Genomic DNA, 14,589 nt, shown 5'->3' on the forward strand with positions numbered 1-14,589 from the left:
TTGCAGTCCTTCCCCTGTGAAAGCAGGAGGTGGGGGGATAGCAGCGGGAAGGACGCTGCAGGCCTGCTGTCCCCCGGTGCCCTGCTTTCCAGCACCCTGCCCGGGGAAGGCTGCAGGCACCCGCTCGGAGGCAGCTCTGGGCACGGCAGGGACCTGCGGCTCCCACGTCGTGGGTCAGGGTGGCAAACGCTTCCCAGCCTGGTGATCCTCTGCCGCTGCAGCAAGCGATGGGACTAGTAGCAACGACCTCGGATTATGGGGAAGCTAAAAAGCCAAAGATGCTCTTTGGCTCCTAAACAAGGCCATCCTTCGCAATATCGCCTCTCTTCGTATTTATACAGAGAGAAATCCAGGATTACAGTCCTGCAAGAGTCGAACTGAAGGAAACTAGCAGGGCGACGTTTGCACTGTCCCAGTGCGGTTCCCCACTAACCTCTCCATCAGCTATTTGCATTTCAATAGCTTTCCAGCCCTCTGGTAATTGTGGGGGGAGGAGGCGGGTAACGAGGCTTTTATATTAGGGTTAGATCAGCTTTAGCAAGCCCGAAGGCATGTGAGAGCGCTGCAGCAGCTGATGTAACCCGCGACAGTATATTGTCTGCCCGTCTGCGTGAGCCTGGGGTTTGCACCAAGGCTTGTGAGTCGATTCATAATTACAAAGAAATGTACAAACGTCGCAATGAATTGGCAGGAAGGCAGCCGCAGCGCTGCGCACCAAAGCTGGAGGGAAGCGGAGCAGTGTGACTCCGGAGTCCACGCTGGAAGAGCTCACCTGGCTGAGGGCCCTGACGCCCACAGTCGCCCCCCCGTGCCCGTCACATTGGCTTTGGGCCATGCGTGGCGGCACCGCCTGCGCCTCGAGGGGAGGGCAAGCCAGCGGCAGGGCCTGAAGGCTGGCACTGGGTGCCCTGGGCACGCTGCGAGGCCTCAGTGCTTCCACTTGCTCCGCATCGTGACCTGCGCCATGCCTGCCGCTACCTGGTCCAGAAGCACGGTGCGCTCCTCTTGTGTTTCTTACCTCCAAGCTCGAGCAGGCAATAGGCTTTTTATTTTCTTCTGATCTGTCTTAAAGCTGGTGGACTAAACAGCAAGCAGATGGAAACTTTCAGTGGGAAAATGCGTCAAAAACATTAAATTGGGAAAATGCTTTTCGTTGTGTTTTAGCAGGTACTACACTTAGCTCCTCTTGCTGCCTTTGGGAATCTGTTCCCTTAGCATGCGTTTGTCACTGAGCAAAAATACGTTTGAAGGGAAGCAGAAAAGCTGAGTGGGGAACCTAACGTTGGGTCAAACAAAAATCAGATTCAAAATCTTTTTTCTTGCTAAATCTATTCAAATAATTTAGCAGGCTCAGAACATGTAATCTGTTAGATCCCAGTGAACCCCTCGCAGGCCCCAATCAATTACCTTTGATAAGTGATGGACACATAAAAAGCACCAATTTACCTGCTGCTGAAGTGCGGCTGTTTTAAAAGCAGGATGAGCTGTCATGTAGCAATGCATAGCCTTGCTACACTGTTATCTGTAATGGAAAGCGAAAATGCTACACACAATGTAAAATGAGCAATTTCAGAAGCAGAATTACATTTCCGCCCATGTCCATCTCCCGCCTGAGATGCTGTTGTTTTATGACATCATTTCCAAAAACAACTTTTCTTTTTTTTTTAATAAAAATTTGCCAGTTTGGGGGTCTTTTTAATTCCCTTGCACAGCTGGAACACTTTCGGTCAAATCATCTAAATGCCTCGTTCTTTAGAGCTTGAGCTCCTAAAGACTGCCTTCCTCGGCTGCTGCCCCCAAACGCACCAGCTGAGCTGGGGAGGGAGGCTCGGGCTGTGCTGCAGCTGCGTGGTGGAAGTCACAGCCGAGCAGAGCTCCCTGCAAACAGCATCCCTCTGCTTCTCCCAGCTTGCAGATAGGACTGGCTGCGACTGTGCCCCTGGAGATCACCCGCTGCCTCCTGTCTGGTCTGCTGCAGTGTGGGTGCACTGGTGGGGCTATTTGTACCGGCTAATTTTAAGCACCCAGTTTCTCTGCCTAAATTAGATGTCTAGACTCCTGGTATATTCAAAGGTGAGAGGCAGGTCGCTAATTACAGCGCTCTGAATCCCACCCTAAAAGATCCCTTGTCTGTATAGGGAGCCTGGGCACCTTAAGTAGGTGCTTAAAATGGGTATGAATATTCCCTATTGTATGCTGGGTTTGGTACTGCTACTGCAAACAAATAAAGAACCTCCTTGCCTTGCGTAAATCAAATGCCTGAACTGCACTCTTAAAGGAGAAGTGTTCGTAGTACGAGCGTGGAAATTAACTGGGGAGTCCATTTATTTTTGGCCAGTCTCCTGGGAGCACCTGCCAAGCACTGCCTCTCATTTCAAGCCTGACTGTTCCTGCTGAGAAAGTGTGATGAAGCTCCGAGTCTGGGTCAAGGTGAGTGCTGGCTCTTCATCAGCTGTCTGCCCTGTTTCAGAGGGGAAGAGGAATGAAACCTCAGCAGCGGATTTGGTGTGAGGAATGGCGTGCTCATGCTAGAGAGAGCAGGACTGAGAAGAAACAGGGCTGATTGTTTATGGTTTGGGTATTGATTAAATGCACCTGCCGGTCCCCAAGCATCAGCGTACAGTTTTAGAATAAAAATGTTGAATTGTAAATTCAAGGGAGAAAATTAATTCTGGCCTCGTCTACCCTGGGACGTTAGCCAGTCGCTTAAAGCAGGTCTTACGTGCACCTGTTTGAAACCGGAGTAGCTGACACAATCCAGGGTGCCTACGTAAAAGCTTTCCGGGACTCATTAAAGCCACAGAGTGGCCGATGGGGACGCCTATGTGGGTGGAGTAGGCGCAGGGCTGCATCCTGCAGGGCACGGGTGCTGGGGTGGCGCTGGGGCAGCACGGGGCACGGACCCGCTGCAGGGCTGCTGGCGGGGAGTTCAGGGCTTTGTTTTTGCAAAATGACTGTGATCTTCAAGTGGAAGGGCGCCGGGGCATTGGGGTCAATTCACAACTTGTGCTTGTTCTCTAGATTCCTGAAAAGCAGCGAAACCTGGTGTTTTTTGTGTTTTGTTTTTTTTTTTTCGTATTTTTTAACTTTCCACTAGGGACAAAAATCCCTGGCTAAGAAGCCGAGGCCCGAACCCAAAGAAAACATGTCTAGAGAAGCAGCATAACTGCTTTTTTGGCCAAGCTTTTTATTTTTTTTCTCATACTACTCCAGAAGTCTGCAGAATCCAAAAGGGGTGAAAGAGTGCGAGGTGATGTCCAGTGGATCAATGAGCAGCTGTAAAAGAGCTTTCCTGCCGTTCCCAGCAGTTAATAACTTCATTGCACAGAACGGAGGTTTTCAAAAGGACCTCGTGTGTTTTTTGGCTGACTGAGGACTGGCGAGGAATGTTCATAGTTACTAACAGTGAGAATGTAATTTTTTTTAAAGGGGAGGGGAAAAAACCCTCAAATAAACAAACTTGCTTTCACCAAAATCTCGGTTCCTGTTGCTGAGAGTGTGCAGTATGTCTTGCAGCAATAAAATGGGGCATAAAGCAGCCTTATTCAGGCTGGGAAGTGTGGAAATTTGGGTGTAGAAGTGGTAATGTCAGGCAGTTAAGGTGTCTGCTTGCTTTTTCCCTCGCACAGGCAGGACAGGGGCGATGGATGTGGCTGGGTGAGTGTAGCGGTAAGGTGGGCACTGGCAGAGAGCAGAGGTGACGCTGGGTTGATGCTGCTCGGGAGGAAAGTGGCTTTGTTGGCAAATCCTGAGCACTGGCCCTTGGAGAAAAGGGGTGGCTGTATCTGCTTGGCTCCCGAACCTAAAGGAGACTTAACACAGCTAAATTGTACATGTCCCCTGGGGAGGGCTTTGAGACCAAAAGCACTAAAAAGAACCTGGAGACTTTCATCTAAATACAGTCCTAGGAAATTACCGTGGTCTCAATCTAATGTGCACTCTGTCTTGTACAATGTTATCCCTCTTCTGTAAATAAGGGATTGCTTCTTTACTAATCATTCGACCTTTAATGGAAAAGTTCCATGAAGTGTAACAGAAGTTATTTTTTTTTAAAAAAGGATGCTAAATCTTATTGCGTCTAAAAAGTTTGGGTTTGTCTTTAAGGGTTGATTTTTTTTTTTCTAACCTGCCATAAAATTTTGTAATTGAGCAGTGATTTTACATTAAATCTTGTAACAGGTTAAACACCCTATGGAAGAGTGCTCATGTGCCTGGCGCTTTCTCTGTGACTCCTCTATAAAGGTGAGATTGAGTTAAAAACAAGTACTGGAGGTGGGTGAGCTCTCGGAGCAGCACCCAGTTGTCCCCTTGCTGGGACCGCTCAGGCTAGCTACATATGGGGCACCCCATATTACCTGGATTTATATGAATTTAATGTTTTTAACTCAGAATTATGGGGGTAATTTTATTTTATCAACCCCTGGGGACATATATTAAGCGCTATAATGCGTGACCCAAAAATAGGAAAATCTTTAAAAATCAGGCCCTTTCTGCTGGTTTTTTTTTGCCGAGCTCCGGCAGCGGCTGCTGTCCTGTGCTGCAGCACGGGGAACATGCGATCCGACCCCTGCTGGTGGCACCAGCGATGGCAGCGGTCCGCCTGCGAGGGCTCCCTTCCAGCGCCTGGAGAGCAGGAGGAGGTCTGCCTCCAGAGCCGCTTGTTCCTAGCGGGGATGCTGCAAAGCGCATCTCCAGCTGCAGCAGAAATCCCGGGCTAGCAAAAAGAGGAGCTGGTGGGTGTATAAATGCTGACTTAATGAACAGAAAAAGATCTGACACTATTTTGACACATGCCTCAAGTGATTCCGATTTACACTCATAGAGCTTTGATTTTTTTCCCTGTCTTTAGCTTAACTCTTTTCCTTTCCCTCTTATTGTTGCTGTGATCGTAATGCTTTTCCTATCCCCCTGCTTACTCCCTCGCCTCCCATGATCTTTATCATCACACTGATATTTAAATGCAATCTAACAGACTTGCTGCATCAGTCCCAGGCTGCAGGAGAGCAGGATGTGCGCCCCGAGCAAGCACGCACGCAGCAAAAGCGCACCAAAAGAGCAGCTGCCGTCCAGCAGAGGGGTCTGACACATCGGGCAGAAGGTGACTGCGAAGTAACCGTGCTGATAGCCAGGGTAGGAGAGCTTCTGCGCTAGCACAAGCCTTTGCAGAAAGCATCTGTGTGCACGGATGTATTCAGGTCTCACACAATTTGACCAAAGTTTTGGCCTCTGCACATCATCAGCTCCTGCAGACCTCATGTATGTCCAGACCCCTGCGGTGTCAGGTGCTCCGGGCAGGCATGATCTTAGTGCTAAAGGTCTGGCCATCAAAATAGCCTCTTATTGCTACACAGGAGTGTAGCAACTGCGCTCCGTGCCCAGACAGAATTCCCACCGATGTCAAAGGTTTTATTTCCACTGAGAAATTACGAAGCGCTGCGGATTTTGGAATATTATCAACATTAAAACAACAGTCTGGACTGTGTTTTCCTGACTGTTGTCATGCGAAACACTTAGGGGTGACTCTAAGTGTAAGGCTCTGTTCCTCTTTCGTTCTGTTCATTTGATGGCAGAATTGCTGTCTGCTCAATTAATTTTGCCTGCTGTGCTCCGGCCTTTCACACAACACCGGGGAGAGAAAAGTCTTAGGGAGCGAGACAATGTAGTGCAAACCCCCAGAAGTTGTTAGAGGGACCCAGGGGAGGGGAGAGGTTCTGCAGGTTGTTTTTATTGTTTAAAACTGGTTTTCCTGCCGAACGCAAGTGTGTGTGACGCTGCAGAGTCAGCAGCGCACGGCAGCTGAATGGGAAGGAGGTTTTGGTGGGCCCACGTGGAAACCACGTCTGAAATTCTGTGCTAATTCACTGTGGGCGAGTTGATAAGCGATCAGGAAGCTGTTTCTTTCCCATTCAGGGCTGTCAGACCTTTTAACCACAGGGATGAAGTTTTTGCTGTCTCCCTTGGCTCCGCTGTGGGAACGCAGCCCGTTGTTTGGGCTCCGTTAATGTTTCTGCTATGGTCAGGCCGCGAGCTGATCCTCGGGGAATAACACTGATGATAATTAGGCTTTCAGTCCCCGATCCTGAGCCAACTGCAGAAGTGTAAATATTGTTACTGCTGTTTTACAGGTGAGGGGAAGACGGGTGGGAAGAAACGTGATCTGCCCAGAGAGTTCAGTGCTGCGAACTGATGGAGCGACCTCAGAGAGGCGGCAGAAAAAGACAGCGCTCGCTATCGCTGCTCTGGGAGAGAGTGGGGGACCCCAAAACACCACCCACTTGCAGAACGACACCATCCTGGATTCACATGTAAGCTGTCACATCGCTGGGGCACAAGGGGATGCAATCTGTTCAGGGCTGGGTGCATCTGGAGCCTGGGCTGGTGGAGCTCTCACGCTGCCGGTGCAGGTGTTGGAGCCAGTCCACCACGTTTCTTCCCTTCCTAGCATCTCTCTGTGGCCTGGGTTCATGCTTGGCCCCTCTCTGCTGGTTGCACGAAGACTATAAAATGGTATGTGTCGTTTGGCATGTCTCTGCCTGTTGTGGCTCCTTGGGAAAGCTCAGCACTATGAGCCTACTGCCTTCCAGATGCAACGTCTACCATCCCCACTCCTCCCGTCGAGCCAGCGCTGTCCCTGGTGGGAGTGTTTGCTACATCAAAGCCCCGGTTTGTACTGCAAGCGGATGATTTCTCTGGTATATTTACACTTGTAAGGGAAGATTTTTTTTTTCCCCCTTGTAAATATCACGGCACTTCTGTTGCTTCTGTGCTGGCCCATCTGTGCACCATTTTCACTTGTACTGACTCATGTTCACAGAGTAGTAAGAGCCGTCGCTAAGTGTTTTAATTTCTGCTTTAGAGTGGGCCCGTTTTGCTTTTCAAGTTAGTTCCTAGGCAGTTAAGTGATGGTTTTCTTTTTTTCTTAATGACATCTCTGGGCTCCATTGGTATCTATTTTAATAGTTTGCAGGGTTTTGTTCAGATTTTCCAAGATTTCCACTCCTGTGTTTCTGGAATTTTTTGTGAGTAGTGAGACGTTCTTTCTGTGTGACAAGAAGTCACTGTGCACATGCCCTCTCTGAAAGGCTGCAGCAAAATCCTTAGTCTGTCGTAACACTGCAAGTTCAGATATTCCCCAAGAATAGGCGAAGGTTGCTTGCACAGATGGCATTCAGGCCTCTTGAGCTGTGTTGTGCTCTTTTTCATGAGTGATCATAAACTCGTTTTATTCACCTCTATCTCTTTGGGTAACCACAGTAGACAGCAGCTGTTTTGTGAACCACTCTTGAATATTTTGCCATTGCTGCTCCAACTGCACACAGGGTTGTCTTCATTGTGCATGGTTCAGACTTTGCTCTGGAGGTAGGCGGATCACAACCCCTTCTCCTAGCCACTTCCCTGGCATTCAAGGAGATGGAGCACCCGTATCCTCACTTCACAGGGGGAGGTAAGGCACAGAGAGAGCCTGTGAGCTACATACCCTTTTGGATACCTCATGTTCCAGAGTCTGTGGCAGGATGTTTGATGCCACAGTTCAAAGCTCAGCTCTCGGTGACTTCAGCACTTAGCAGCTTTCCACGTGAGACCCTTGCACAGGAAGGGTTCAGGAGAAGCGAACGTGCATTAGTGAAAGCCTTGGGCTAAGTGGCCCATACATCACAGAGCAGTGCCAGGAAGGGATCGAGAGAGTTCAGTTAAGCACAGGATTTGTATACCTTAATTAAGAGACTTTCCTCTCTCTTTAGATTCTCTCTGTGTGGCTATTACCATCTCATTCCTCCAACCTCCTACCATGCCTTGCCCTCTCTACATTAAAGTCCAAACAGAGCTCTCTTTTTTTTTCTTTTTTTTTTTTTTTCTTCACTGGTTATATGTGCTGAGAGCTCAGCTTAAACCATCTTCTAGCTCTCTTCTGGCCAGGTCCTGCAGAGGCCCTGCTGCTGAAGGGAACGCTTGCAGTGAAAGCCCTACTGAGCCCTGCAGCCACAGGAGCATCCCCAGGCCCTGCCAGGTGCCCCATGTGTTGTCTCACCAGTGCCTGGCGCAGTGGAGCATTCAGCTTGCTCAGCACTGAGGACAGCCAAAGTAGCTGCTGGATCTCTGCTGCACATGTATAAACAGCAAGTACATATATCTGTATCTATCTGTATGTCTATCTATAGATATTTATGAGAATGAGGCTCAAAACAGCCAAATTCTGATATTTATATCAGAAATATAATATATATATATATATCAGAAATATATATATATATATATATATTTCTTTTCCTCCCCCCCCCCCCCCCCCCCCAGGAATATGGAAGGACATGCATTTCACAGCAGCCGAGGCTGACAGTGCTTCGCAGTTCTGCTTTTAGAAGTGTGGAGTGTGAGAAGATATCAGTAAATGACAAAAAGATCCTTTTAACAGGGGCAAAAGAGAATCTTTTCCCTCAAACGTGTTCTTGGAAAGACTTGAGCCATTTCAGCTGAAATGAAAAAGTTTAGCCTGAGGCCAAACCCAGCTGAAGAAATTTTCAGCCTAAACAATTAATTATAGATGAAGTTATGAGCAACCAAAACCAGAGTTATACAATAGTCAACTGTAATTATAGTGGTGCTTTTAACTCTGCCTATAACAGAGGCATGTATGTCACTGTAAATTCTTGGGTTGGTCTCAGGAAGAGCCTTGTGGAGCTGTTTATAAACCCGAGCTTTCTGATCTGAGGGGATGGGAGCGAGCATTTTGCATCAGAAATAATCTGCTTTTGAAAGATGAATTAACTGGTGACTTTCAAAGCTGTGTCTTGTCTGTACTCAGCATTTACCTAGGGTCACTTTAGCCGTGATATTATGTTTCTGCTCTACGTGGGAGGAAGGGCGTAATGAAGAGGGAGCCTCCTATGACGGAGAACAGCTCAGTCATGAGAAAGCTGGGTTGGCAGAGATTAATGGGGAAGCATCCTGTCTGCGATATCACCATCTGAGCAAGCCTTTCCCGGGAAACTGGTAAGTAACCTCCCGATGGAGGAGGTTGTCTGTTGTAAAAAGCAGTTCCTTGCTTGACAAGGGGAACACACAGACTGGAAATATGTCCTGAACAAACAGTTCCTAATGGGGACCTTCATGCCTTGCGCAGTCATGGGAGAGCATTTTAGAAGCTTGCACGTGGGGGAATATTCTCGCCTGTGTCGGCTGCTAAGTTGAGCTACATGTGAATTCTTTCAGCAGTAGAGGTACTGCTGACAAACAGTCGTCTTCAGTGATGAAAGGAGTGCAGGTGAGAGGAAACTGTGGGAGGAGATCCTGCTCTGAATTTCTTGTGGAAACCATAATTATGTGAATCAGTGTAGAGAGGTATGAGGGTTTCCAGTGGAAGCTATAAAAAAATGCTTAGGGAAGCAATCTACGGATGAGACTGCTCATTCAGATCTTATCTTACTCATGTGGGAGCGTGGAAATCTTTGCGTTCCACCTTATCTCTTCTCCCCCGGGAGATCAGTGTTGAGAGAGCTTGACCTCTCACTTACCATTTCAAATCAAACCCAGTGTAATAGTGGCTTTGGCTGTGCAATGCCTCAATAAATTAATGAAATAATCTCGTTCCCTGCCATTGTAGGTCGAAATGTATCTTGCCAAAATACCACTTAAGTGACACCTGGAGGTTAGTTGGAACAGCGTACAGTTATGTCAGAAATGCCCTCCCTTCCTCCTGGCTTTCTCTGCATGTACAGAGCTTAGCATGTTTCAGGTAATGGAAGTTTGTGCCTCTGCTTCGGAGCAGCTCTTGTCTTCTATACGGAGGATCCCTGTTTCTCTTCTCACTCCTGGGCTTTTGCAGTTCCCCACAGATTCAAGTGAAGTTTAAATCAACATTGATTCAAGGGAATCAGTGCGAGGAGATCCCAGATCTGGAGTGGACGTTCTCCAACAGCAGTAGAGTCTCGGTGCCAGCACAGGAGTATGCGCACAAGGAGCTCTCAGCCAGAGCAGGCCCAGAATCTGTTTTGCTTTCTCACACTTGGAGCTGGTATATTTTAAAGGATATCAAGCGGCAAATGTGGCAAAGGGGAAAAATTGCTACAGACTGTATCTGGCAGAAAACCAGCAAAGATAAAATACCATACGTTCTGTGCAATGAGCTCCTACATAAATGATTCATTCACTGGAATACAGCTGGGGTCAAACACCTTCTATTTGAATAGCCAAAAGTTATGCAAATATTTTATGTGGATTTTTCTCAAGAAAAGAAAGAGGGGGAAAAAAAGGACAATATATCCTATTCCCATTTAAAAATAAAATAAAAGCTGTTTATCTATGTAACTTTTAAAAAATCAAAATCCCCCAAGAACAGTGTCACTGTGTTATACACATATATTCAGCAGCTGAATAGCTGGAAAATGACAAGATATGCCCTAGAGATGCAAACTCTGAAAAGATTGCTTGTTTTCCTCTGTATTGCCAGCCAAGTCTGTTCTACAAATTGTGTGTGGTGGAGATCACACTATTTCAAAATATCAAATTGCTAATTAAAGAAACTACTCGAGGAAACTTTCCAGTAGAACAATATATGCAGTGGGATAATAGTAGTCACTATTTCTTTAATGAGTTTCTTTCCTAACCAGAATTTCTTGCAATACATTCAGTGCAGCCATTCAGTTAGATTATTATGAATCACATGTGTATTATTTCTGATTTGGTATTAACATAAAAACTTCTGATGAACCATAGTATTACAAAAACAGGTTTAGTGTATAGAATGGCAATATCATTCCTGCAGATAAAAGCCTGGAAATGAAGGTCCTCATACAGCAATACAATTTAATGTGTTAGTTTCTAGGCTTAAGTTGCAAAGGTGCTGAGAAATTATAGGTCCAACCAAAGCCAAGAAGAGCAGAGTGTCTCTGGATGGACAGATATGTAGATCCGCAGCATGAGTACTGCTCTGTGGTACAGTATTGCATCCTGCAGGATCTGAATCAGCAAAAGATAATGGGAGGGGAAAAATCTTTCTTAGTGTGTGTTCTCATAACATGGTTGGTTGAGTTAGAGATTTTCTTAAAATACAAAAATTTTGCTAGAGCAAAGTAATTTAGCAATGCCATCCAAGGGACAGTATGTAGAAGCCCTTGTGAAATGATATAGGTAGATCAAGTCAAGAAAAAAGTGGTTTAGTTGTGTAGCAGAGTGAAGAACAGAGAACCCAAGAAATCTCAATTCTCTTCTTCCCAGTTCTGGGAGAAGATGGTGGCAAAAATATTCCCTTTAGGGTCTGAATAGAAGTTGACATAATGAGATGAATTTCCAAAAATATTCCAAAAAGCCAGACAGCCTTTTTCAATAGCTTGTTGAAGGTAACTAGGTGCTTCATTTGGTATTCTTGAAAATCCTTCATTCCTGCTCAAGAGATACTAGAGAATCTCTTTCGTTTTCTCTGGTGAACAAGAACAATTTCTTGACGTTAGGTTTTGTATTCCCAAATAGCCATTCTTCTTATTCCCCTCAAGTAAAGAACACAAACAACCATCTAAAGCAAAGAATGCAAGAGCTTCCTAATCGTGAAGGTAAGGCACTTCCTCCTTATATGTCTGGATTGGTTACTGGGCATTAGATAAGTAGTCTTTGATGAGTCCTTGATTTGAATCATATTATCTCACCGCACAGTTAGCTGAAGACCTCAAGAATGATTATTCTTCAGCTGCCTTAAAAATTTCTCCTATAGCCTCTGGTGCTCTGAATGACGTAGTCTTTTTTGTCATTAGATGTGATGATAATAGCTCTGTTTTGATAAAGGCTTTGGATGGTCCTTCCATAGCTGGTGCTCACCGTGATACTGGTTACCACAACTCCTCTGCATTGTCTTGATGTGATTGACTACCATTCCTTTTCAAATAAGAACTGAAACAAGCCCTATGGGAATAAATTACTTGGAGGACAGCAGCTTGGCTTGGTCATTATCTGAAGACAGTGGAGACAAAGCCTTCCAAGTAGGGGATCAGCACTTCACTGTGCTGTGTTTTATACTAACTCCTAACAGAAGGATTAGAGAAATTAAATATGAAAGTTAATACGTTTTTTCCACCCATTCTGGCCAGTAGAACTGGCCCAGGGTAGCGTTTTCTCTGTGTTGGCTGCAGATGGACTAGTCTGATAGGGAATTAATTTGTTACTAAACATCAGTAGGACAGTACTGTGGTCAGGCTACATGTGCCATTGTTTTCTTGGCATCTAAGTGTCACTTGGATGTCTGCCATGAGTGTTAGTGACCTGGTGAGCTATTTCTAAATATGACCTATGGCAAATGACTGAGGTCAGGGAATATGGATCAGCTTCATTCCCATGTGTCCAAAGCACCCTGTCAAATACTGAGAAAAATATTGGAGAGTCTAACAGGTCAGACTTCACTCATCATGTCCAGACTCAGCCCTCTTCTCTCTAATGTCTACCTCCCCCTAACAAGTAAACCAAAATCTCAGTCAGATCACCACCTCCAAAATGTGGGAAGATGTCAACACAGGGTCTATCTACCAGGCAAAAAAATGAGTGGATATTTTAAGAAGCAAACAGATATCCAGGATGGGACTCCTTCATTCCAGAAAGAAAGGTGGGGAGGATCAAACGCTGGTAGGCTTGTCTGCCCCATCAGAGCTGTCTTTGGGCGGCTTCACTCCTCTCTACCTGCAAGGCATCATGTCAGATCTGAGTTAGTGGTCTGAGAACTGTCTGACAGCTGATGGTGAAAAGCATAGTGAGAAGGGAAAGGTTCAAGCAGGGCAGTGAATGACCTGAGAGGCCCCCACCTTCCCAGGGACCCCTCTCTTTCCCTTTGTCTGACAATGGGTGTCACCTCACCCGTTCAGATGCTCTCCCTCTCCTGTGCCTTTCGGAGCCTTACTCTCTGCATCTCACTGGATTTATTCTCCTCCTTATCTAATTTTAATTAAAGTTCCTTTCTCCCTTCCCCTCCCCCACCCAAACATAATCAACTGAAGAAAAATGAGCTGGTAAGTCATTGTTTTTACCACTTTGGCAGCAAACGAATGTTATGTCTGGCACGCTCGGCACCAAGTCAGAAAATGAATCAGCAGCTGTTGTGACAGAAGCTTTTTCCTGAATGGGGAAACAGAGACAAAAAGAAAACAGGCCACAGAGAGGTTTCTGTGAGGGACACTGCCAGCAAAGCATCCATGAATTAACGTGTTTGCACTTCAGTGGGGAAGGCGAAGCTGCCTGGGCCCGCGCTGGCCACTTCTCTCGCCTCCCCACAGGGCGGTGGGGCAGGAGCCGCCATTTTGTGACTGGCGTGGGGCAGGGCCCACCACAGAGCGGGCAGCGCTGTGCCCGCATGGCAGCATGGCTGCTGCTCTGCCACCAGTGTGGGGAGTCCCTGCTGCCTCCTCAGCCCCTGCAAGGGTCTAAAATGCATTGAATCACTGCTGAAACCATTAAATAATGACCATCCTTTTGTTTATACAGGTGTGTAGGCCAAAACACAGTTCTTGGTCCCAGGACTGCACTGTGGTGCAGTGTGCTTTGTGCCTGTCTGTGGGAAAAGGGTGAATTATTTCTTCAGATGTAGACCCATATTTGGTTGTTTTAAGTGGTAGCCTTGCATATGTTATACAGCACATGGTGTGAGCCACAAGGTCCTGGATGAAAGAGTGGTTTCTAGTATCTCTCAGATCATCCTCATCCTTTTCTTTATCTAACAGTTAACTTCTCCTAAGGGCTTTATTTACTTGGTGACCTTTGCCACGTGCTGCTTCTTTTACACCAAACATTTGAACAGACCCAAAAAATGTTTTTGATTAATATTAAGGTCTTGTTAATGTATTGCAAACATTGTATTTCTACAACATCGGCAGCGAAGTTTTATCTGCTAAATAAATAATACTGGCCTGAGCTAATATGCAGAATAGACCTAGAGGCACTACTGCAGATGCCAGGCCCAGCAGAACAGTGCTGTACAACTGCACAATGCGTGAAGCTGGAGCTCCAGCAGGGTTGTCTGAGACAGAGCAGCAGTCTTGGTGTCTTCTTGAAAAGGACTGCTTCTGCTAGTATATTTTTAAAGGGAATAACAAACCATTGAACCAGCTGAGCTGGTCATGAGCAACCTGAATAGCTTCGGTAAAAAGTCCAAAGGGACAGTGTGTGGTATGAGTTAGGGCAGAGGTTGTCCTGAGCTCCTGGAGGCGAGTATCAGAGTATTTATAGCTCCTCTCATGCCACGTGGACAAGCAATGTGTTTGTCCTTTTCCTTCACCTATAAATTCCCTCCCCACCTCTGCAAAACAGGGTATGCTTTAATGCCTGCCCTCTCACACACTACCAGTGATGTAGATTGGAGCAGGGTTTTCTTCTCTGGTATGGTTGAAGGGACTCTCTCTACCCATTTTTCTCTTACTTCGTGCACAGTGGTGGTCACAGTCTGGCCCACAGCTTCGTGATGCCAGAAATCGGGTTTAATCAGATTTTATATGGGATGGGTTGTTCAGTGATGGGAGAGAGAACAATAATTACTGGAAGTCTAAAGCTAGGGGTCAGGCCTATTTGATGCTTTGTGCATTGACTGAGGAGGTTTTCAGTGAAGCTGTGTACTCTGTGTTT

The 14,589-nt window shown here is 46.4% G+C and overlaps 1 protein-coding gene across 1 annotated transcript in view; it reads left to right on the forward strand.

Moving 5' to 3' along the window:
- Positions 1 to 131: 131 nt before the first annotated feature.
- LOC308177179 (uncharacterized protein) overlaps positions 132 to 14,589 on the forward strand; it is a 32,778-nt gene continuing 18,320 nt past the window's right edge. The window contains exons 1-8 of the mRNA XM_080554038.1: positions 132 to 2,073; positions 2,339 to 2,430; positions 3,630 to 3,657; positions 4,973 to 5,130; positions 6,126 to 6,305; positions 8,801 to 8,988; positions 9,599 to 9,730; positions 9,821 to 14,346. Coding sequence (XP_080410164.1) covers positions 2,407 to 2,430; positions 3,630 to 3,657; positions 4,973 to 5,130; positions 6,126 to 6,305; positions 8,801 to 8,988; positions 9,599 to 9,730; positions 9,821 to 10,136 — 1,026 coding nt within the window. The 5' untranslated portion in view covers positions 132 to 2,073; positions 2,339 to 2,406 and the 3' untranslated portion in view covers positions 10,137 to 14,346. The remainder of the gene's footprint in view (positions 2,074 to 2,338; positions 2,431 to 3,629; positions 3,658 to 4,972; positions 5,131 to 6,125; positions 6,306 to 8,800; positions 8,989 to 9,598; positions 9,731 to 9,820; positions 14,347 to 14,589) is intronic.

This window comes from Anser brachyrhynchus (genome assembly GCF_964034855.1).
Source record: "Anser brachyrhynchus genome assembly, chromosome: 13".
Lineage (NCBI taxonomy): Eukaryota > Metazoa > Chordata > Aves > Anseriformes > Anatidae > Anser > Anser brachyrhynchus.